Source organism: Schistocerca gregaria, chromosome 7, assembly GCF_023897955.1.
Source record: "Schistocerca gregaria isolate iqSchGreg1 chromosome 7, iqSchGreg1.2, whole genome shotgun sequence".
In the NCBI taxonomy this organism is placed as follows: Eukaryota; Metazoa; Arthropoda; class Insecta; order Orthoptera; family Acrididae; genus Schistocerca; species Schistocerca gregaria.
The window spans coordinates 324,520,194-324,544,697 of record NC_064926.1 but is presented as its reverse complement, the minus strand read 5'-3'; the positions used below and the strand labels follow the sequence as shown (position 1 = coordinate 324,544,697).

General features: G+C 42.2%; 1 protein-coding gene across 1 annotated transcript in view; it reads left to right on the top strand.

Moving 5' to 3' along the window:
- The window catches only part of LOC126282387 (ankyrin repeat and SAM domain-containing protein 1A-like), a 790,528-nt gene extending 769,940 nt beyond the window's left edge, over positions 1 to 20,588 (top strand). The window contains exons 16-17 of the mRNA XM_049982044.1: positions 5,064 to 5,201; positions 13,871 to 20,588. Coding sequence (XP_049838001.1) covers positions 5,064 to 5,201; positions 13,871 to 14,275 — 543 coding nt within the window. The 3' untranslated portion in view covers positions 14,276 to 20,588. The remainder of the gene's footprint in view (positions 1 to 5,063; positions 5,202 to 13,870) is intronic.
- The last annotated feature ends 3,916 nt before the right edge of the window (positions 20,589 to 24,504 follow it).

Genomic DNA, 24,504 nt, shown 5'->3' with positions numbered 1-24,504 from the left:
GGTTCTAGGCGCGCAGTCAGGAACCGTGCGACTGCTACGGTCGCAGGTTCGAATCCTGCCTCGGGCATGGATGTGTGCGATGTCGTTAGGTTAGGTAGGTTTAAGTAGTTCTAAGTTCTAGGGGACTGATGACCACAGCAGTTGAGACCCATAGTGCTCAGAGCCATTTGAACCATTTTTGAAATAATAAACAGTTTACATACTTTTCTCCATCTTTATTGTTTCCATTTCATTGCGCCTTATAGTTAACGCACCTCTAGTTAATAACCTGTGTAATAATTATGCAGTGTGAATCTTTTCGAATGGAAAAATTTATTTTAGAGGAAGAGAGTTAACGACGCGGACTCTGGCAAGTTTGCTTTGGCGAACACACAGACAGGGAGCCAAAGAAAGTTGCTGTTGAAGAGCTTTGTACCTCTTTACACAGACTCTTCGTTGCAAGACGAATTTACGTTGTAGAATCTTTGTTATTAGGAAATGCTTTTCTCCAATATAAAGGAAAACTTTAGAGTTCATGACGAAGTTTTAGTGTGCATGAAGACTATTAGATTCTGGCGTAATTTTCGTTTCAAAAGTTTATTTATGATGTAGAATTCGCACAAACTGTTTGGAAGATTTTAGTGTTTCAAGAAATTTAAATTTCCATTTTCAAGAGAATTTTAATTCTCCACTAGATTTTTACTTATCAAGAAGTTTTAATAACATAAGGAGTATGTTTCCCAGTAATATCGCTTCAGGAGTTAAGAAACTTTTTTACTTCAATGTTAGAAGACTATATAATTCATCCTCTATCTTCCATTTATTTTTGTAGAAAAACGTCTGAACACTGGAAGTGCATTCCAGTGCCGAAACTGTTGAAGGAAAAAAATAGCGAGCAAACAGCTGAAGGGACCCAAAAAATTAAAATAAAAAATATAGCAGCAGTCATCAACGCATGCTTGCACAGTAGCACTCGACTCGGAGGTAAAAGGTTTTAAACCTGGTGGCGGAAGAAATTTTCACCATTATTTGACCAGAAAGGGGACATGAGTAGTGTTGGCCTACAGTTCTTGAACACCAGACTTTGCACAAACGCTGTGGGTATGATTCCCAACCACTCCACAGTGCCTTATACAGTGAGAGCATGTGACAATCTTGGTGGTGATCCGTCCACTGGTAGGTTTATACGCTCAGAAGTCACCTTGCTGCCACTCCAGATGGTTCTGTAATGGTACTGCGTTTCCCGTTCTGCTGTTCCTTCGTCCATAATAGCACTAAGGAAACGGTCCAATGTACCAGGACTTTTCGCAGTCATCTATTTAACATCTCCGCTAATAGCTGATATCAGCCACACCGCAGAGGCGCAACCGCTTGTAGTTGGCGATCAGCACCAGCGGCAGGTGCGTGGCAAGTCACGTGGGCCGAGTCGCTCGGAGCAGCGGTACCAGGCATGCCGCGGTGATTCAGCCTGGTGCAGTGCCTTCCGTCAGCTGCTACCAACCACGGCGGTCTGCTTGTTGGCTTTTGACCCTTCATTGCACCGGGATTTTCTGTTATTGACTTCCATTCAGTGCTCTGTTCATGACGAACGTGGCTTTGTGGATGAATTACGTCTTCCCATCGTGGGGGGTGGGGGGGGTGGGGGGGGGGGGGGCAGACAGAAAATTCCACATGACACAAATACACACCTGATGCTTCGTAAAATGTTTACATATATTGTCCTCAAGCTCTTTAGCGTTGATGGTACGTTGTATAATAGCGTCGCTTCCCCACTTCCCTGTTCCAGCCGTGGATGGACCACAGCGAGCAGAACGATGTTGGTAAACCTCCAATATAACCTTCATAGTTTTTTCACGAGTAGGAAGAAATGTACAGGTTAAATTTTTCCAGAGAACGTACGACCTCGGAATTTTAACAGTAAACCACAGTATGGTGATGAATGCCTGTCTTGCAGCGTTTGCCACTGGAGCTGGATGAGCATCTTCATGATGCTTTCGTGCTCACTAAACGAATCTGTGGCGAAACGTGCAGCTCTTATTTGGATTCTCTCTGTTTCCTCTTTCAATCATATCTGGTACTGATCCAAAACTCCCAAACAATATTCCAGTATTGGTCGAACGAGGGTTTTGTAGCTGCTTTCTTCGTGGGTAGACTACACGTCTAGATGATTGTTACAATGAATCTCATTCTGGCATCTGCCTTGCCACTGATAAGTTTTATGTGGTCGTTCCATTTTAAATCGGTGCGTAGACTTCCTTCCAGATATTTAATGCATGTAACTACTTTAGTTGTTTTCCTATAAGCGTTTGTTCATAAAATCATGGGTCTTTCTCCTCATTTATGCTCAATACGTTACATTTGTATATGTTGATGGTCAACTGAAAGTTCCCACACCAAGCGTCGATCATATGGAATTCTTTCCTCATTTTTGCACAATTTCACTGTATACAACAGTATCTTTAGTGTATCGCGCATCCTTGAAACGCACGAACTACAGTTTCCGTAATAAGTACTCCTTTGTCTTATGCACTGCACGGTCATATCGCAGCGGACTTACTAGAAATCTGTTCAAAATTTTTTCTACTATTGTGCGGATGATCTTCCGTGTGCATGATTTCGTTTAGACCTGCTGCTTAGACAACGATTTCCCTGTATTACGTTTCGTTGGAGACGGCATTTGTGGCTCACTGCTCGACAAGGATGATGAACTGCATTGCTCGACACCATTTTCAGTATCACTTTCACGTATCGCCATCATTGTGTTCCTCATGTACATTGTCCGCACAGTCAGGCGTATGCGACACCACATATGCCGCTGACTCATCTTGCAGAAGCGCTAATGTTTCATCTATCGCTTTCTTCTCACTCTGCGAAATTCCTTGGGTTCCTTTCTGACGAAATGTCAATCGGCAACTGTTATTGTAGATATAATGCTATGTTTGCCTTGTATATCGTTGCAATTTCTCTACTTTCTACCTATACTTTACCACTGTTGTGAGTTACTCGTCAACTGAGCAGTTCCGTAGTCTCATGCTGCGCTCACCATTGTATACTTCCAGCCACGCGCCTTGTTGCTATTAGCAGCCAGTATTGTGGTTGTGTGGTAGACAATATGTTGGGTGCCGAATGCCGTAAACATAATTGGAGTTTTACCGCCTCCCACTCAAAGCGTTCCTTTTTTATAGACTTGACAGAGTAAGTTGTATGTATATAAGGTACCTGTTATGGATTTTCTGCAGAAATAGTTCTGCTGCAGTACACTTAAAATCTGTGTGAGAGGGAGCGAGTGAAATTGTGCAGCAGCTAGAAATATACTTCAAAGTTGAAGTACGTGGGGCAGTACTAGTCTTGTCGGTAATACGTCTAAACTGCACACAGATTCACCTTGAAATTCTGTAGGTACATGAACCACATGCAATGTCGCATCCAGCCGTAGAGATATGGTGCCGACCATTTGAACCACGCCGCAATGACGGCAATGTCCGTAGAACTGATTCACAACTATCGCAGGGGAAGGAATGTTTCCAACGGTAAGTACGTTCACACAACGGTTCTCGAATTTCTTCTTAACCAAGGAGCGGGTTTCTGTCGTCGAAGAATTGAACACCCGTCCGGTATTTACTGAGACTTCGTGAGTTTGTTGAAAAATAATGTCTCTATCACTTTGAATTGTAGTGCAACATGTAATCAAAGTTACTAGGCCTGCCGTGATACTATTTAACATACTTTTCCTAAGTCTCCACCTTTATTGTGGAAAGTAATATTTTTATGACAATCCGTTGGGGTACGCACGAAATTACTTTTATGTCTGAAGATTTCTCTCTGTCACGTGGTCGTCGTAAGCAGTGTACATATTAGTTCCTCCAAAGTAGTTGGAGGAACGTATTCTACATCTACATCTACATCTACATGGATACTCTGCAAATCACATTTAAGTGCCTGGCAGAGCCTTCATCGAACCACGTTCATAATTCTCTGTTATTCCAATCGCATATAGCGCGCGGAAAGAATGAACACCTATATCTTTCTTTCCGTACGAGCTCTGATTTCCCTTATTTTATCCTGGTGATCGTTCCGCCCTATGTAGGTCGGTGTCAACAAAATATTTTCGCATTCGGAGGAGAAAGTTGGTGATTGGAATTCCGCCAGAAGATTCCGTCGCAACGAGAAACTTATTTCTTCTAATGATTTTCAGCCCAAATCCCGTATCATTTCTGTGACACTCTCTCCCATATTTCGCGATAATACAAAACGTGCTGCCTTTCATTGAACTTTTTCGATGTACTCCGTCAGTCCTACCTGGTAAGGGTTCCACACCGAGCAGCAGTATTCTAAAAGAGGACGGACAAGCGTAGTGTTGGCAGTCTCCTTAGTAGGTCTGTTACATTTTCAAAGTCTCCTGCCAATAAAACGCAGCCTTTGATTAGCCTTCCCCACAACATTTTCTATGTGTTCTTGCCAATTTAAGTTGTTCGTAATTTCAATACCTAGGGATTTAGGTATTTAGTTGAACTTACGGCTTTTAGATTAGACTGATTCATCGTGTACTGAAGTTTAACGAGTTCCTTTTAGTACTCATGTGGATGACCTCATACTTTTCGTTTTTTAGGGTCAACTGCCACTTTTCGCACCATTCAGAACTCTGTGTCGACGAACGACATGCAATAGAAATATGTTCTTCATATGATCAGTCTTATCGAATAGTATACGAAGGTTCTGATGTTAAAATTAGTATGTGAATTCTCAGTGTGGTCCAGATAAGTTACGGGTGGGGGATAAATACGAGCCGGCCGCGGTGGTCTAGCGGTTCTAGGCGCTCAGTCCGGAACCGCGCGACTGCTACGGTCACAGGTTCGAGCCCTGCCTCGGGCATGGATGTGTGTGATGTCCTTAGGTTAGTTAGGTTTAAGTAGTTGTAAGTTCTAGGGGACTGATGACCACAGATGTTGAGTCCCATAGTGCTCAGAGCCATTTGATAAATACGAACTGGAAACGGGATTTCAAACAGTGAAATGCCACAACTGTTCCCACGTTAGTAATGTGGGTGTGGGGCTGTGAAGCATTATGGCGTGTCGTGTCGGCAGGAGCTGGTCTGCGAGCACGAGATCCGCAACATCCACTGCGCCTGCCAGGACGCTGACGACATGACGCACTTCGCCTACATCACCAAGGACCACGGCAGCTCCAGCCACTTCTGCCACGTCTTCTGCGTCGACACCATGGTGAGTGCACGCCGCGGCCGCACGAGCTCTCTGGGCGAGGCCTTAGTGGCACCAGCCACGCTTACAGGGCATTTCCCAGTCCGCCAAGTTCGTCGGCTGATTGTGTTGTCTCGAGTGTGAAGCACCTCACCACTCTGTAATGTAAAGGCGAAAAACCGAGGGCAAACTCTATAAGGCAACTGGCGTGTTTGGTCATTCGCATTTCCCAGGTCTTTTAAGCTACAGGGTGGCGCACGAAATATGTTACCGATTGATTCTTTCACAATTTACGACGCACATTAGATATCCCTCTGGGATCTCTACAGCAGTACCAGCAGAGCTTGGACAAACAAATGAGTTACGAAATGACGTGAAATGCACGATACTGCCGCTAGGAGACTAGTTAGCAGCAATGGCTCACAATGGAAGACTGACGACACAGCAACGATCGGCAATTGTGTTACTTTTTCATGAAACGAAAAGCCTTCTTGTGACTCAGAGGCGTTTTCGACAACAGTTTAACATACGATGGGTCCCTTGCAAGAAGACCATCCACAAGTTGTACGATAAATTTGTACAGGAAGGAGCAATATTGGAAGCGAAGCGACCTCGGCCTAAAGCCGTCGCCACACGGACCGTGCATTTGAGCGTTCAGCGTGCCGAGTTTCTAGCGTCATAGCGTGGAATAGCACGTTCGGGAGTCTTTCCGAACGTGCAGAGCAATATCTAGCATGTCAGATATTCTGAGCGTGCGTGAGCGTTGACCAATGAGATGGCACAACGCCATCCACGTCACAGTCATGCCATCTCCCTTCAGCACAAAGTTGTGAGGCGCCATATTGGCATTCATTTCAAGCCTACACGTATATATGCCGTTTCTGAGCACCAGCAAACTGAGAATCACTGGAAAACCCGTTGTTAACTGTGTGATCCGCTGCAATAAAATAATGAGAAACATCATATTCGTGGCAAAAAATTATTGCAACTTTCGTATTATGAGAGTATGCTATTTGAAGGCAGCAATACACTGATGATGCACCCAAGACGCAATGTTCTTGGTACAATTTGTTATAGTTAAATTTCATTTAGTTCCGATTAAAGCTTTCAGCAAGTGCTAAAATAGGTAAGATCCTAGGATGACAGTTGTCATTAGATTGTTTAGCGTAGTAAATAGCGTCGTTGGTCAATGAAATTTTTATGTTCGGGCGGTGGTTCGCAACTCGCCAGTAAGTAAATTTTTTTCTAACATTTACGTTTTTATTAGGTTTTTTACTTTATTATCAGTTTAATATAAGTATATCCTATAATTTTTGATGTTATTTAAATGTAAGTTGACTTTTTTTGTGGGGCGCCCCACTGCGCGGTTATCAGCACCTAGACAGATTTCCAACCTTTTCTTCACTCCAATCTCGCCACGTGCATGAATGATGATGAATTGATGAGGACAACACAAACATCCAGGCAAGTAAAAGATCCCCAACACCTAACACCGCCGGGATTCGAACCCGGGACCCCTGCTTTTTTTCACCTATCTAGCCTAAAAACAACAACAAAGCTAGTGCCACCGCCACTTTCATCCTTCAGTTAACTAGGACGGCCGCTCGCCACCACTTCAGGTTTCACCAACGAAACAAAAATTAAATATGCCTCTGAACTTTTAATATCAAAAATAATAAAAGGAGAAAGGAAAGGGTATAATACGTTATTATATTTGATTTGTTGTTCATTTTGTTCTTAGTTTGTTCTTGTGTATTTACTTGGATTCGAAAACGTAGGTCTCCTGCCCACTTTTTTGTTATCTTTTTTTTATTTATATAGGTATCAATGTGCGAACAGTCATAGTTAATCAAGCCCGGAAAACTAAAACAGAATGAAGACACCGTCGAAGATATTAAACGCAAATAACATGAAAAGAAAGCTACCACGTCGTTGTTAGGCTTCCCAACGACTGCGCCCACTGATAAAGCTTGTTCAATATATGCTCGTTTGCAGTTCGTTCTGACCTCATCTGCCACTGCCTGGAACATTCGAGTTGCACGGGGGCTGTGAAAGGCACTCCATAGGTAGTTTGCGAAGCATTGTCGATATCTGGTATGCCCGGAAATAACATGATGTCTTTCTTGCAAATAGAGCCAGAAGTCAAGAAAATTCTTGTGTCCGTCACGACAGAGGTAATGGACCGCATGTCCACGTATCCAGGTGACGGAGTTGGTTCGAGTCTTGGGGTAAAATGTCTCATCCGGAAACAATAACGTGCTTGCAGATATATTGCTCCGGCCTAACTCGCAAGACATAAGCCAGCATCTGCCGCACTAGGTGCCAAACCGGTTCCGCCTCTCCGCAGCTGAGGCGGTGCTCGTCAGAATCTACTGTGTTACAACCCACACAATTAGGAGATTCTGCCATGTGGATATTGTAGAGACGTTCTTGCGTCACCAACTTCCCATTAACGACTACGTACCATTGGGAAACAACGTCGGAATCAAGCATGGCATCGTGTATAGTTTTCCACACCACGCGCCACCGTACGTCAGGATATTTTAGTTCGACCACATTTAGGGGGCGGCGTTGCATCATATCGTGATATATACGTCGAGTCGTGGCCATTTGTAGTGTCGTGAGTGCTACACTGCAATAACTTTGTTCTAAATAAAAACGTCCTATACAAAAGAGGGGCGCTGGGATGTCCTGTAGTGGCACCGGCGCTCTTAGTGAAGCAGGTCGTAGCGCCGTCAGGAGCAGACTCGTGAGGCTCGTAGGACAACGGCGCAGCAGACATAAATGTGAGCTAACATAGAGGGCAATGGCCCTATCATGGACGTTGACTAGGCCGAGACCACCTTTTTCCTTGGGGAGAGTAAGAGATACGTATCTGATCTTCAGTAACATACCAGCGGTGACGAAGTATCCCAGCGCTGCCATAATGCTACGAGCCAAGGGTTTCGGAATGGGTAGCGTTTGGGCGACATGCGGTACGCCCGTTATACATTGGCATAAAACGCCCGCTGAGCGATGTTGAGGGATCGCAAGCGCTGATTTGCAATTCCGGCCCTAATTTGATGAAGAAGGCGTCGATAATTGAGCGTCGTCGCGCGTCGCATGTCGTTCATGAAATCTAAGCCCAAGCAGCGGACAGTATCACTGAAGCGTAAGGGGGCAATGTGTTCCTGCGGTAGCCCTAGAAACACAATGTATAAATGTGAATAAGTAGAAAGTCATGGAGTGGTGGTGGTTAGTGCTTAACGTCACGTCGACAACGAGGTCATTAGAGACGGAGCGCAAGCTCGGGTTAGGGAAGGATTGGGAAGGAAATCGGCTGTGCCCTTTCAAAGGAACCATCCCGGCATTTGCCTGAAACGATTTAGGGAAATCACGGAAAACCTAAATCAGGATGGCCGGAGACGGGATTGAACCGTCGTCCTCCCGAATTCGAGTCCAGTGTTCTAACCACTGCGGTGTGTTTGATTGGCTTGATCTACAGGACACCTTACGCTACTTGTGTAAAGCTATTTTGCTCCGTTTTCTTTTACGCTTCGTAATTCACGTGTTGCAAAGATTCTGTTACTGGATAGGAACAGTGATAAAGTAATACTGACCTTAGAGTTTTATTAAAATTTGGGAATGATGAAATAATGTTTATCATAAGTGAAGTATTGCAAATATGTATCGCACTGTTCGTAATGGTACTTTTATAAGCCTGTGTCCTTATTGATTGGAGATGGTAATTTCCTTTTCGTGGACAATGGAGGAAATGTGCGTTTTAATAGAGCTAATGTGGGAATTTTACTCGCGCCCGTTTCGTAAACAGTGTGATTTACAAACTAGAAACTTCCCGCAACTGCCGCCGGAGTGCGTTGCGATCGCGTGTACCACGTTGGGGCCCATGTACCGTAAGCACAATTCGCATCGTTTCTGAGCGTTCAGCAGCACGTTGAACTTAGCATGCTCAACGTCGACGTTCGACACCACGGTCCGTGTGCCGACGGCTTAAGCCTGTTCGTTCGCCGGAGAATATTGAAGTGGTACGAGTTGCTGTACAGAGAAGTCGTGGGGAATCGTGTAGAAAGGCAGCAGTGCAACTGGGAATATCCAGACGCCCCGTTCAACGCATTCTTAAAAGTGGCCTCCATATGTACCGATACAAGATGTCCTGTGCACAGAATCTCTCTGAGGAACACAAGCAGCAGAGACTACTGTTTTCTCAGTGGGCGGAGGATAGGGTAGAAACTCTCAACGACGTTTGATTTAGAGGAGGCGCATTTTCAGGTAGACGGTGTGGTTGACAAACAAAATGTACGCTATTGGGCCACTGAAAACCCACAAGTGCTTCATGAACAACAACATTATGCTCCGAGGATTACAGCGTAGGCAGCAATTTCCAGTCACGGACTTATTGGACCCTTTTTCTTTTAAGAAACTGTGAACAGCGAGCGTTATCTGAGCATGCTTCGCAATAGCTCCATTCTACAGCTTCTGGCTACTGCCTTGCCCTTCAACACGCAAGATGGAGCAAGGCCACATACTGCAAACACTGTGTTGCAGTTTTTACACGAGCATTTCGACATGCGGATCATTTCACTCAAGTTTCCAGGTCACTTCAATGACGGACAAAATTGTCCCCCCAATACTCCAGACCTCAATCCATGAGGCTTTTTCTTTGAGGGTACCTAAAGTAAAAAAATTTCCCGAAACGTCCACGTGATTTATGGAGCTCAGAAGACTTATTCTACAAGCTTGCAGTGAAATTACGGAAGACATGTGCCGTAAGGTAATCACTAACTTCAGTGTTTGTTTGAAGGAAGTTAGGAAATTAAATGGTGGACATATTGAGCATATGCTGAGTTAGAACAAATCTCCATGGACGGCTCTTCATTATAGTATATGTTTCTTTCAGATTGTATTGACAATAAAGTTTATATTCAAAAACAAAATGGTAACACATTTCATGCGCCACCCTGTATGTTACAGATAATAAGCTGTAGGTAAAAAACATGTCCTTTGAAAACGAATCTTTTAAATTTTCTTGTTTATGAATCACACTAATATAAAACATTCTAAAAGGCAGTGTTATCACCTCTTGACCGCTACAATTATATTTCGTGCTTTATCATACGGCAAAGTCTGAAAACATCGCACATGTGTACAAGGCATCATCTCGTCTTCCATCTCCATTGGCTGAGTATATAACGTTTGTGATTTCCCAACGTTCACCCCAAAATGGCTAAAGGTTCGAACTGTAACCATAGATTTTTCATAAAATTATTTCAACGATAAAAAGATGACTATTAAGTCTTTCAAAGACCTTTCACAAAGAAACTAGAGTACACATTCACCCTAAACTTGAATTAATTAGTTTTGTTCGTTCGGAATCACTTTCTTGATTTTCGTGTCCTTTTCATACAATCATTTATACTTTTGCAGGCATGTCCTTATTAATTTCCAAGTGAGATATCCATTTTAAAACAGCACATTTCGAATAATCACACAAAGAAAATTCAAAAGAAATAGAAATCAAATAAAATACAATTTACTAACAATATTGCAAACAAAGAATTATTTCTTCATGCGAACCGTTTGTGACAAGAACGGAGCCAGCAGCTAGTACCCATAACCATAGAATAATTTAAAGCTCTTTCCAAACTGTGTATTCTGAGCGTTGATGTAACACGAGCACTAATAAGTATGCGGACTTAAGACACTTCCCAGGCAGAGGGTAGCGTCTCCTTTCTCCTGACGATGGCGAGACAAGGTAGTGTCATACAATCTACACGTCACCGGAAGCCTTTAGAAAGCCATCCTGATCAATGGCCTTGCGACCGCTGCTCGCGTATGATTGAAACTATGTCCGAAGAAAGGAAGTTTTGTGTTTAACGTCCCACCGACAATAAGGTCACTATGGGCATTGTTATTTTAGCATATTCATCTGTGTTTCCTATGCTCATATGGAACGCATAAACAATGTGTACGTTGCGTAGTGTGATGATACGTTCGTTAATACCTAGCACTAACACAACAGACATTTTATGTCAGTCGCTCACCACTGTAGTAGATCATAGCTCAAAGGCAATTAGGCAGGAGGGCGAATTTCGAGTAACATTCCCCCAACTACAGAAAAATACTTAAATGTATTTTGACAACGCTGCAATGAAATTAACCAGCTGCACTGTGTGTGTGATAACAACGCCATTAGACAGTTAATCACATTTATTACTTGGGCGGATTATTGATGCCTCATTACTGAAAGCATTAAGCCTGAATATTTTTCGGCACTGCATCGAAATATAATATATGATATATTTATTTTGATGGTCATCTTCAGTAGCAGCTGTTATGTAAAAAACATTATTTGTTTTTAATTTACAGGTCTTAAATATAGTGGATAGTGTTACACCAGAAGCGTTTCACCTTTACTGACAAAACGCCATCAGTGGTTGTTCTGAAAATATTTGCACACGGAACACTTTTTAAAATTTTTAATCTTACAGATAAAACATTTTTGCTTACGACGGAAGGGTACGCGTTACTCACGGTGTTTGTTGCTCCTTGTTATATATTCGTAAGACAACAGGTATTTTCCCTCGTTCCTAGCAGACGATGATGTCTAAATAAACTCGATGTGACTCACACGATCCTCTTCTTCTCGACTCTTTCGCTCCAGCTTTCCGTTTTGCTGGAAAAAGCTGAGTACGAACTTACCCTTCTCCGTAATAGCCGGACGATGAACGATGAGCGTCAGTAAAAACACCATTTTGTCTGCTTGTTATCAAACGTAAATGTGATTAGTATTTTGAGTACGTCTTGACGTTTTGTACTGGCATGACACAGATCACTGAACTGACACACCAACCGACAACTAATCGGAAAATTCACAAATCGAACCGGTCTAGCTAATGCAGAATTACACAAAATGAAGTTTCAGGATACACAGGCTCCACTACAGTTCAAAAGAAATAAGGTGAAATGATAAGCACAATCAATAAAGAAGCCTCAATTACTATCCAACAGAGGAAGAAACTGAATAACTGCTGGAAACCGGAATGTTCTGCATCAATGTCGACAAGAAGGCTTGCATTCAAACCATACAAACATTTGTCCAGATGGGAAAAGTCATTATATTTTTCTTCGTACCCTCTGCACCCACTACTGTTGCGGGACATGTCTCGTATTTTGTACGAGGGGGGACCCAAAAGAAACCGGACTCCGAGGGCGCTGCCACTCGTATACTTAGTGCAGGGTTCTCAAGCTAGATGTTGTTAGTAGAGACCTTCATGAAACAGCTGTGCAGACGGCGTCAGTGTAGAGCTGAACGTGCAAGTGTGGTATTGTGTTTCTCTGACTGTTGGCAGGTTACCTCTGCGAAGTCGTTATGGCAACTTTAAAAGAACAAACTGGGTGTGTGAAATTTTGTTTTCTGCTTAAAAAAACTGCAACGGATACACACCAAATGCTTCAGGAAGCTTTCCAGGAGGACGCTATGAGCCTCACACAGATTTTCGAGTGGTTTGGGCGCTTTAAACGTGTGTTGAAGACCGAGCTCATTCTGGACGCCCTTCAATAGCGCGAAATAAGGAGAACATTGAAAAGGTCCGCCAAAAGATCAACGAGGATCGTCGCCAAACGATCGACCAAATTTCAGCAGAGACAGGAATCAGTTGGAGCTATTGCCAGCGGATTTCGAGTGAGGATTTGCACATGAGACGTGTTGCTGCTAAATTTGTTCCGCGCCTTCTCACACAGGGGCAAAAAACCATCCGCATGAATTTGTGTCAGCCCTTGAAAACAGAGATTGCACTTGATCCAAACTTCTTGAACAAAATCATCACAGGGGATGAGAGTTGGTGTTACCAAGCAAGCGTCAAGCCAGCGGAGGACTCCCAACTCTCTCAGACCAAAAAAAGCAAGACAAGCGAGGTCAAATGTGATGACGATGATCATTGTCTTTTATGATGTTCGTGGAATTGTGCATCGGGAAGTCGTACCCCCTGGCCAGACTGTTAACCAGCACTTTTACTTGGATGTTTTAAGGCGCCTGCGAGAGGATGTGAGGAGGAAACGCCCTGAACTTTGGCGATCAGGTGATTGGTTTCTGCATCACGACAACGCTCCAGCACACACGGCCTTACGAGTGACCCACTATTTGGCGTCTCAGAGGTGGTCTGTCGTTCCCCACGCACCGTATTCGCCGGAATAGCCCCGTGCGACTTTTTCCTATTTCCATGAATGAAAAAAACGCTAAAAGGGGAGCGTTATGACGATGTGGAGGCGGTAAAAACAGCTTCGCAAAGGTCACTGGACAACATCAAACTTGAAGAGTTCCAAACATGCTTCCAACAGTGGGAAAAGAGACTTGACAAGTGCATCGGATGTAATGTAGAGTGTTTTGAAGGTGAGTGAAGTAATTTTGTAAAAAGGTTCATCAATAATTTTTTTATGACAACAATCTGGTTTCTTTTGGGTCCCCCCTCGTATACTGGTCCTGTACTACTGCTGCAGGTACCCTGGAGAGCATGGTGGACAGGCTCAGAGCCTCTTGTCGAAGCTGTTCCTTGAAAAGTAGATGCTGATTGACGATCTGACTGATGTGCCCATTTTCTTGTTAGTTGAACATTGTGAAAGTACAAGTACCTGTGCAACCGGGGAGAATGGTAGTATGGGGCACTGTGGTCTAATGGGAGTGTGGCTGCCCGCAGGACCAGGCGACGGAGGTGATCCTGACGCTGGGCCAGGCGTTCGAGGTGGCCTACCAGATGGCACTGCGCGACCAGCTGACTCCGCAGCACAACCACCACCACCACCCGCACCTCCACCACCACAAGCAGCAGCCGCACCTGCAACAGCATCACCACAACAGTGCCGGGGTCAATTCTAACAACAACAACAATAATAACAATAACAACAACAACGGGCACACCCGGTCGCAGTCGGCGTCGCAGCCGCCGGCGTCGTTGGCGGTGCAGCCTCCGCCTCAAGGCCACTCGCGTTCTCACTCGGCCAACGACATCAAGGTGGGCGCCTCGCCCCACGCCGCCCCCGCCGCCGCTTCCACCCCCGGCGCGACCTCTCCCGCCCCCGAGGCCCTGGCCGAGGAGCTGTAGCCCCGTCTGCAGCGTCGGCGCGCCGTCCGCCGGAGGCGGCGTCGACCACTCCGGACGGCTGCCCCCGGCGCCGCCCCCGCCGCCGCTCAGCTGAGGGCCTGCTGACGCTACCAGCCGCCGACGAGTCACGGCCTCACTGCGCTTGCGACATCTACTTGCTGTCACTGCTCGACGTGCAATTCGCACTGTAATCTGGCAATGGTTCCTGGTGCGGATCAGAGTATGTGCTGTGTTCCAGAAATATCCAACTTCAGTGTGTCACAAAAGATTACATTCCTGACGAACCCTGTACGATTTTGAGTGTTTACTGGGGATTGTAGAAACGCCCGTATCCAATGCGTCTCAAAAAAAGCCGAAATCGTCGGTGCCGCATTCACAACGAAAGCTACATGTCTTCAGAGAAGATATCGATGTTCTACCAGTCTTACTTTGTATCCATATGAGCCCCATTTTGTAGTATTTAACTCAGGATATAAACGATACCAGTGACTTAAAAATGTGGGAGGCAAAATTTTGAAATACAAAAACCTCAACGACGCACAGGGACTGTCAAACAAGTAGGAAATCCTATTCTACCGAAATTCCGACTACATCACGTACAATTTATATATATGATATAACTCAGTAATGTTATTTCTTTTCCATAATCAAAGAGAGAAATGATACGGTCAACTTCGTCACCGAAACGACTGACCCCGATTAATGAAGCTGTCATTAAATTTGAGCATCCGTTTTGATATTATTCTGCGCTCCTGCGTTCATCAGATGCATTAAGTACACGTAGAGAAGTATTTCCTTCAGCAGTTTCACCAGTTCTCATGAATATCAGATTCCACCTACAAAAGCCAACGACAAAAGGTCCACCAGAAGGAAACGAACAGGGCAGTAATGTCTTTGATTCTCTAGTCCAAATAACTCTGTAGGACGCATAGATAAATTGTCTCTGCTTTTCGCTAAAGGCGTCATTATTCTCAGTAACCGTCAATATCTGTGAAAAATAATCTTCATCTCCTTCTTACTGCTCCATTCCTTCTGTCAAACAGCAATACTAGTATCACGTGCAGTGCTGTTTTTAATGATCATCCCCCAGTTGTAGCTTCCTCGCTGAGTGCTATGTCCTTCGTTTGCTCTGATCGTGACTTTCGTTCTCGGTTAAGGACCCTCTGCAGTTATTATCAGATACACACATCATCTTTCTGAAAATTTATGGGGTCTGTTCCGCCGGCGTATGTGATAACATCATACAGAGGCCACTTTGATTTAATCTTCTAATTCCTCGCAGTTTGTCAGATTTACTATTTCCTGTACTACATTTCAGCGGCACTGAAGCATTCATCATTACATCCGTCTTAAAGGTTTTTATTGATAAAGGAAATAATTGGTCTCTCATAATCAATTTTATTCATCCCACTGCAGCAGATGTCTGGACTGCAAAACAATGACATGATAACATTTGTAATAACGAACCTTCCCAGTAATCTATGTGTAATACCGATGCATTAATTTCGCTAGCAGTCTCATAACGTGACCTCGTAACACGCAGAATACATGGCATTTACATTCAACTCTTTCACATACTTACTTATTTCACCTACGTCTGTCATTTGTATCTTCAGTCTCACCTTTCAAACCCGTCTCCGGGTTCAGTTATCCAGAAGTCATAATAAACGGGTGGTTCTTCAAGAATTCATACTGGATCATTTGCTTTCGCTTCTTTATTTTATGCTGATCATTTACTCAGGTAATCTGTGCGGAGACATATCAAGTGGAGTAAAGATGATGTCAGCTTCTATAGCTGACTTCTAGAGTCCAACCGTCTCAGCCTCTTTGATTTCTGTGCACCTGGCCAAAGGTTTTAGGTGCTGGCGTATGCCACACTCTAAATAGAGAACTGTACATAATTTAATTACTAAAATGATCGGTTCCAGTTTTAACCTCAATGCAGAATCAAAATGAACTATAAGGCCATTTTAAACTGCCGTTACGTTAGTAATTATGTAAAAGCAAGCAATATTAACTGATTTGGTCGGGTAACGACGAAATTTCAGCAAAACATATCACATTTGAAATGTACTGAGTAATCACTGCCCGTACCAGAGCTTCACTTAACAGTTATTTTTAAAAAACCAAATTTTTTCGAGAAAGATGCACGCACACGAGGCACGTCAGATTTATTTTTAAGCTAAAGTTCTCCCGGTAGTCTATGGGAATATCTAGTAACAGTACGCCGACGCGGGACTGCATCGCGATCTTGTTTTCCAATAGTCACAACGCGTACCGCTCCCATCTGCTGGTGTATTGTGCTAAGCTAATTACGCTTGTAGGTTGTGTACTCGGCTAAATTGATCTGATTGTTGTTTGTGGTACCCCTGTTTGCCAGCCTGAATACCAGATTATGTTTTAGGGTAATCCGTATTAAACACCAGGGGATTAGAGCTAGAACTTATCATCAAAACGTGCAATGCGTATCAATTCTCGGAAAATGCAGAGTAACAGCGCAGCAGTTTTCTTTCTTTGTTTCGGTTTTAGTGTTGATCAGAATAAATCCTTTCACTGTCGAAAGAAAAATATTCCTCCTCGCATACCTGCCATCATATCTGGAAGCTAAAATCTTTTTACTCATTGATCTTTTGTGGTGGACCACTCACTATTTGAAATGTGTTCTTCCAATTGTCGTTCTGAAACCACACAGAAGTTTGTCAGCCAAGTGAAAACGTTTCTTTAATGCTTCATTCCTACACACTATTTGTTTCTGCTACGTCCGAATTGTTTACGCCACCGAAAATTGTTTTTTCATTCAAAGGTGTGTAGTATTTCTCCGTAGGCGGTTCATGTTACTAAATCTACTCAATGCATCTTCCTCTTACAAGAAACCAAAGTTCGCACGACTACTTCCAGGTATAAGTTGCTTGTATGTCTGACTGTTTTTGTCCTGAGGCGGCCACATTATATGGTTATTTGTTGGTTAATGTTCTACGTCTTACGTGGCGTAATCCTATAATCCTTCCCATATCATCATCATCCCCACATTAAAAAGTTCGTATAAACAGAATCTGATTGTTCCCATAAAGATATATGCCCATGTATGGAAGCGCAGTGGCGGTAAAGAAGCTTATTGTGCTGTATTATCAGACGTAAAAAGCAAGCTAACTATAGATTTTCCAATAACTAAACTCTTTAAAAAGCTGTTTTATCTCCCTGCTTCTAGCAACTGACACTACTGGAAAATACCTCAACGTAAAAAAAGTGAATGTGAATTTTCATTTATAAATATTTGTTTACATCTAACAAGACTCTGACTATACTAACTGTAAATCTACTACTGTCCATCAGATGTTAGACTCTGTTCACTGTGTGAAGAGTGACACCGATCCACTACGTACTGATTCAGATACACATTCCATTTTATACGCTATTATAATGATGACCAATCAACACACTACGGTATTTCTAATAGAGAAACACAACAAGACGGATTTTTATTTTTTGCGCGAGTAACAGTGTGATCAGTTAAATTATTGTAACAAAGAGAAGCGACGGTATGTATTCCATTTCCGTGGCTTTGAGAAACAAAACAAATAAGCATATAAAAAAATTTCTCGAAAGAGATCGAAGGATAAAACGCCTCATGTGAAACATTTCCAACAAAAGCAAGGTAATATTTGGGGCCACGCTAATTCGAGCATTTAAAATCGCATTTATAAGAAAGACAATGAGTGATACTGGGTTTTGTGTATTACACGATTTTCTTCTGATGTATACGACGTGTGCGTAATACTTTAGACGCAGCGTCTATGTGGTAACCTCGTGATTCTTTTGTTCGCAACAAAGTGAGTGTCAGAACACTCAGCCGCTTCTCAGTCAACGTATTTTTAATGAACATTTCAGTTTCGTGTCAAAAGATCTTCATAAATGCACAACCCTTACTTTTCTGCATTATTTTTTGGGGTAGGGAAGGGGTAAATTTAATTTATGCTTATGTAGCAAATCAATATTAGTCCGTTTCCTTTCTATATGTTCTCTGCGTGTAGGTATGTCCTTCCTGGCAGCTTAGCTGGAAAACACTTTTCCTTCGATATAACTGTAAATTTGTTTTGTTTCATAATTATTTACTGTGAGTTTCCTTCACTGCGAATCATCAGTAATCAGTATTATAATGAATAAATCGTCTTTTATTTCTATGTGAAAAATCCCTTACACGTTAGAGTGTAGAATACGAGTTTGAGTAAGTTGTATGAAGCTTGGTTTAATTATTATTACGATACCTCGTAAAGGTACGATGTAATGCAATAGTAGAAGGTATTTCAAAAGTGGTATAAAACACCGCAATTTTCCCATATTGAGATTATTTAGGTTATTACCCACAAGATGAGTAATTGAGTTAAGTAAGTAAAGTTTGATACATATCTAGTTTTCCATCCATATTCCAATATTAATGATCATATATTTTTAACAATGGAAGTTAGATTTTCGGAAAGCGCTCTTAGTATTAGAAACATTTAGTATATTCTGTGTGAAGTGGTTACTGCCATCCCATATTTCGTTATTTTACGACACGCATACTCATTTCAAAAAAGTAATTTCCTTGCATTTAAATAATCGGTACTTGTCGACAGACATGTATAGAGACTGATACAAAATGTGGTAGACTTCCCCTTGAAATAACTTAGGAACCTAAGTAATTAAGTCAGGAGGACCGTGTGTTGCTGCTTCCATCAAGGTTGGTGACCTCTGGCTGTAGCAAATGTCACAGGCAGCTCTCCTTTACTTTAGCGAAAAGAAAGTTAATGTAGTGACAGAGATATATTTCTGTGGTATTAATCGGCAAGTACCAAGTGCTTTTTCAGAAATATTAAATGATGGGTTAGATAATTATCAACAATTGTATGTAAGCTTCTGAAGCGATACAGCTTGTTGTGTATACCAAAATTTTAAATGATAACATTAACTGCTATATATTGTTGCTGATATGTGAATAAAAGAGTATCTCATATATGTAGGTGAAAGTGAGCTTTAGCATAATAAAGTTGCATTGCCTCTTTGATGCGTGTGCTGCATGTAAGGAGAGGTCTATTAAAAACAAATAAAAAATAAAAAGCTTTACAATGCACAAACAAAATGCCAAATTTGTATATACGTAAACAGCGTTAGAGGCTGTAATAGTGGCCCATGCTTGTAAAAAGTTATTAGCTCTATGTTATTCTGCACCACAAGTTCCTCTTTAATTTCCTCTTGTATTTGTTATATGTCAATGACTTACCATTACTCTTTCTGTTTATTCTGACGCTAGTCAGAATACCAAAATCAGTGCTTTAGTTTCATTGCATTGCCATGTAGGCATTAAACAAATAATAAACGGTATTGTCAGTTTGACGGGAGCAACTATTTTGTGTTCTACTGAAGACTGTTCTAGCTTTAAAAAATTGTGTAATGTCTGCTGAGTCATCGATAAAGTAATGTTGATATTTAAATTATATTGCTGTGAGTATCTGAAGTTTAACTTGTTTGAAAAATGTATTTGAGTGGGATGGTTTATGTGAAAGAAGTTCCTTGTCAACAGACATCTCTAACAAATTATCAATATTATGATGTGTGATTTCTTAAACGTGGTTCTCAGGTCTACGTGAAAATGGTACAGAAGTATTTCATATTATCAGCCTGAGCTGTAAGACATTTGCTCATGATCTATTTAGTATTCATTGTGTGTTTATGAAACTCTTTCAATCTTCATATATCTTACACTACATTCTGAAGCTACTGTACAATAATCTTTTTCTCTTGTGACTTTACTATAGTTTTATCTAATTACTATTTCGATTTTCAAATAACGTCTGCAGCTCTTGGATAATGATAATTACTTTATCTGGACGTTTAAGTGCATGTGTTTACTTTACACCGAATTTAATGTACAGAGTCAATAGTGTGTGGTAGAAAGATGAAGTGATTGTATTAAATGAAGTAAAGCTCTCTCTCTGTTTGTGTGTGTGTATGTGCGTGCGTGCGTTCGTGCGTCCACATATGTGTGTGTGTGTGTGTGTGTGTGTGTGTGTGTGTGTGTGTGTTTGTGTGTGTATGAGTGTGTGTTTTGAGAGAGTGAGGGTGGACGATAAAAGATATAGCTAGACGAAGGGGCATGCAGGAAAGTCACTAGTTACCATTGTATTAACAATTATGTTTAATAAAGTTTTATGTTGACAGACTTGTCATTTATTTCGTATCAACTCCTGTTTCAATTTTGTATTGTGTACCCTCAGCAGCATGAAAGAAAATGTGATTCAAATGTATCAAATGCTAATAAATAGTTAAATGTGAACTTAATCCTTTCATTTGTTGTTACATGCAGTTGTAAAACCCAGAAATGCTGTTTAAATTCGAACCTGGAAAAATCTTTGTTAGAATTGAAAGTTATGTAACACTATCACTTCGGCTTTTAATCTCACGTAAAGGTACACGTTGAAAATTTCTTCCTGTTGCAGAGCAGGTTAAGGAGAGTTAAAACTCAAAGCAACCTGCAGCGTAGTGTCTACATTGCTCTTTCCTCTGAAATAAAAAATAAAATCATTGTAAGGTGGAAGAAGCTTTCGAAATGTGGTGCTACAGAAGAATGCTGAAGATTAGATGGGTAGATCACATAACTAATGAGGAGGTATTGAATAGGATTGGGGAGAAGAGGAGTTTGTGGCACAAACTGACAAGAAGAAGGGACTGGTTGGTAGGACATGTTCTGAGGCATCAAGGGATCACAAATTTAGCATTGGAGGGCAGCGTGGAGGATAAAAACGGTAGAGGGCGACCAAGAGATGAATACACTAAACAGATTCAGAAGGCTGTAGGTTGCAGTAAGTACTGGGAGATGAAGAAGCTTGCACAGGATAGAGTAGCATGGAGAGCTGCATCAAACCAGTCTCAGGACTGAGGACCACAACAACAACAACAAAGGTGGAAGAGTGGTGATGTTGGACAACTGCCACGTAAGATTAGAACATCAACAGAAACTTCAAACCACAACAAGAAAATAAATAACAAGATTACGTGAAAAGTATTCAACAAGTAAACTGCTGTTTTTTATTGTTGCAGAATGTGGATGGGATCGAACATTTAAAAACACTTTAGATCAGAGAGAAAAACTAAATATGTTAATTCTAACAAGGCTGTTCGTAAAAGTTCTGTAGGCAGAATGGAGTCTATATGGGTCCAGCATCAATGGAAGACATAAAACCAAAGCTGTTTTCAGACTCAGAGAATGTTCACTTTTGTTTTACATGCTTAAACTGGCAAAACGAGTTAGTAATGTGTGCTTACGGAACACATATGAACCAGTTTACACATATTGATAGCCTGGGCTGCAGATAAATTTTGACAAGGAATGGAAGAACATAGGACGGAAAGGATGAAAGTATTGTAGAAATGAAATAAAACTGACATAATACATAGCTAACAAAAACAAGTGCGAAATAGGCGCTAAGTCATGGGTTCCTGTTGGATGGACAGCAAAACAAATAAATACAAGATTAAAAATGGGCTGGAGGACTCTTAGTAAATACAATGGACACTTTTGCTAACTCGATGCAGGTAACATAATACCATTGTCTCACCTGAAGATGAGAGTGTGAACTATCGAAACGCGTCGTGTGATGAAAAAGGGTGACTGACTCAGATAATTGTTTTATACGAACGTTTATGGTCATAAACAGTCGCAGTTCCTTAAAAGAGTCCAGCATGGACGACGTAAGGAAATTAAATGGGGTTTTCAAAACTAAGTTACAAGCTTTGACTTTTAGCAGTGTAACATTATGAATAAAGCATTTAAAAATTTTATGGTTTTTCGACGAGAAATGGAGAGTAGCTTGTTCGGATGTACGGGGGAGACAGGAAAATAAAGACAGATCCGGGAGAAGACTGTAGCGGAAGAAGTAATTATGCCTACAGTGAAAATGAAATAAAGATAGTGCCAGGCGAATTGATATAGACCGGCCGGTGTGGCAGAGCGATTCTAGGCGCTCCAGTCTGAAACTGCGCGACCGCTACGGTCGCAGGTTCGAATCCTGCCTCGGACATGGATGTGTGTGGTGTCGCCGCGCAGGATTAGCCGAGCGGTCTAAGGCGCTGCAGTCATGGACTGTACGGCTGGTCCTGGTGGGGCTTCGAGTCCTCCCTCGGGCATGGGTATGTGTGTTTGTCCTTAGGATAATTTAGGTTCAGTAGTGTGTAACCTTAGGGACTGATGACCTTAGCAGTTAAGTCCCATAAGATTTCACACAGTGTTGTGTCCTTAGATTAGTTAGGTTTAAGTAGTTGTAAGTTCTAGGGACTGATGACCTCAGATGTTAAGTCCCATAGTGCTCAGAGCCATTTGAACCATTTTTCGAATTGATATAGACGGACCAAGGAAGTTCTTTGTTAGAACTGGAGGGACAAGGAAAGGCGAGAAGTGAGTAGCTGGCACCAGGAAACCTATAAGAACTAGATGGATGCGAGTAGTTGAAGATATAAGGAGCAGTCAAATGGAAACGAGACAGATGGGAAAAAGTGAACTGTTTATTGTTTCAAAAATAATTACTGGAACTGTTAATACATTTATACCACTGTGAGACCACGCAGTTGACGCTTACATGGAACCATCATTTTACCAAGGTGTGCACCTATTCTTCGGAATCGAAGCGACGCCTATGAAAGTATTGTTTTTTAGGGTTCTAAAAACATGGAAATGGTCCACATGTTGCTAAAGACTGTTTAGACTACGCTGCGCGAGTTTCATTGGGAAGCCCGTACGCATACTCCATAGAATCACGATCTCTCCCCATCCCATGCGTTCTCCACGGTTTTTGAGCCCTGAACAAAGACATTGGTAGCCGTCGCTTTGGTTTGGACGAAGATGTCCACGCCTGCGTATAATCATGATTCCGCAGGCAACCGCAAACATTTTTCCATGAAGTCATTGAACGTCTTGTCTCACTGTTTGTAAGTTCTCAAGCTTATTTTTGGTAATCGACTAGAGTGATATGAGTTCTCTTTTTATTCGATGACTCATACTTGTACGGTGGATATTCTTCAGGCAGATGTCTCTAATAGTCTATATGTTATGCCACAGACGTTCTGCGTACAGGCAATGTGATGTTCCGCTGTCAGTAGTTTGTCGTTGCCAGTGTAGCATTCGTGTGTACACCGGTAAGTCAAAACATTATGAGCACTGCCCACCGCTAAAATAGATGCCGCCTGGTGGCGTTGCGAACACGTGACGCGGTAACAAAATTATGTAAGCGGGCATCATCCTAGCACGGCGAAGCTGGTCGGATGTTCAAGTGCTATTATCGTGAGCATCTACGGAGCTGTTCCTGATCTATATAAATGACCTGGGTGACAATCTGTGCAGTTCTATTAGGTTGTTCGCAGATGATGCTGTAATTTACCGTCTAGTAAGGTCATCCGAAGACCAGTATCAGTTGCAAAGCGATTTAGAAAAGATTGCTGTATGGTGTGGCAGTTGACGCTAAATAACGAAAAGTGTGAGGTGATGCACATGAGTTCCAAAAGAAATCCTTTGGATTTCAATTACTCGATAAATAGTACAATTCTCAAGGCTGTCAATTCAACTAGATACCTCAGTGTTAAAATTACGAACAACTTCAGTTGGAAAGACCACATAGATAATATTGTGGGGAAGGCGAGCCAAAGGTTGCGTTTCATTGGCAGGACACTTAGAAAATGCAACAAGTCCACTAAAGAGACAGCTTACACTACACTCGTTCGTCCTCTGTTAGAATATAGTTGCGCGGTGTGGGATCCTTAGCAGGTTGGATTGACGGAGGACAGCGAAAGGGTGCAAAAAGGGCAGCTCGGTTTGTATTATCACGTAATAGGGGAGAGAGTGTGGCAGGTATGATACGCGAGTTGGAATGGAAGTCATTAAAGCAAAGACGTTTTTCGTCGCGGCGAGATCTATTTACGAAATTTCAGTTACTAACTTTCTCTTTCGAATGCTAAAATATTTTGTTGAGCCCATCCTACATAGGTAGGAATGATCATCTAAATAAAATAAGAGAAATCAGAGCTCGAACAGAAAGGTTTAGGTGTTCGTTTTCCCGCGCGCTGTTCGGGAGTGGAATGATAGAGAGATAGTATGATTGTGGTTCGATGAACCCTCTACCAAGCACTTAAATGTGAATTGCAGAGTAATCATGTAGATGTAGATGTAGATGTAGGTAGGACAGTGAAACTACCGCTAGGTG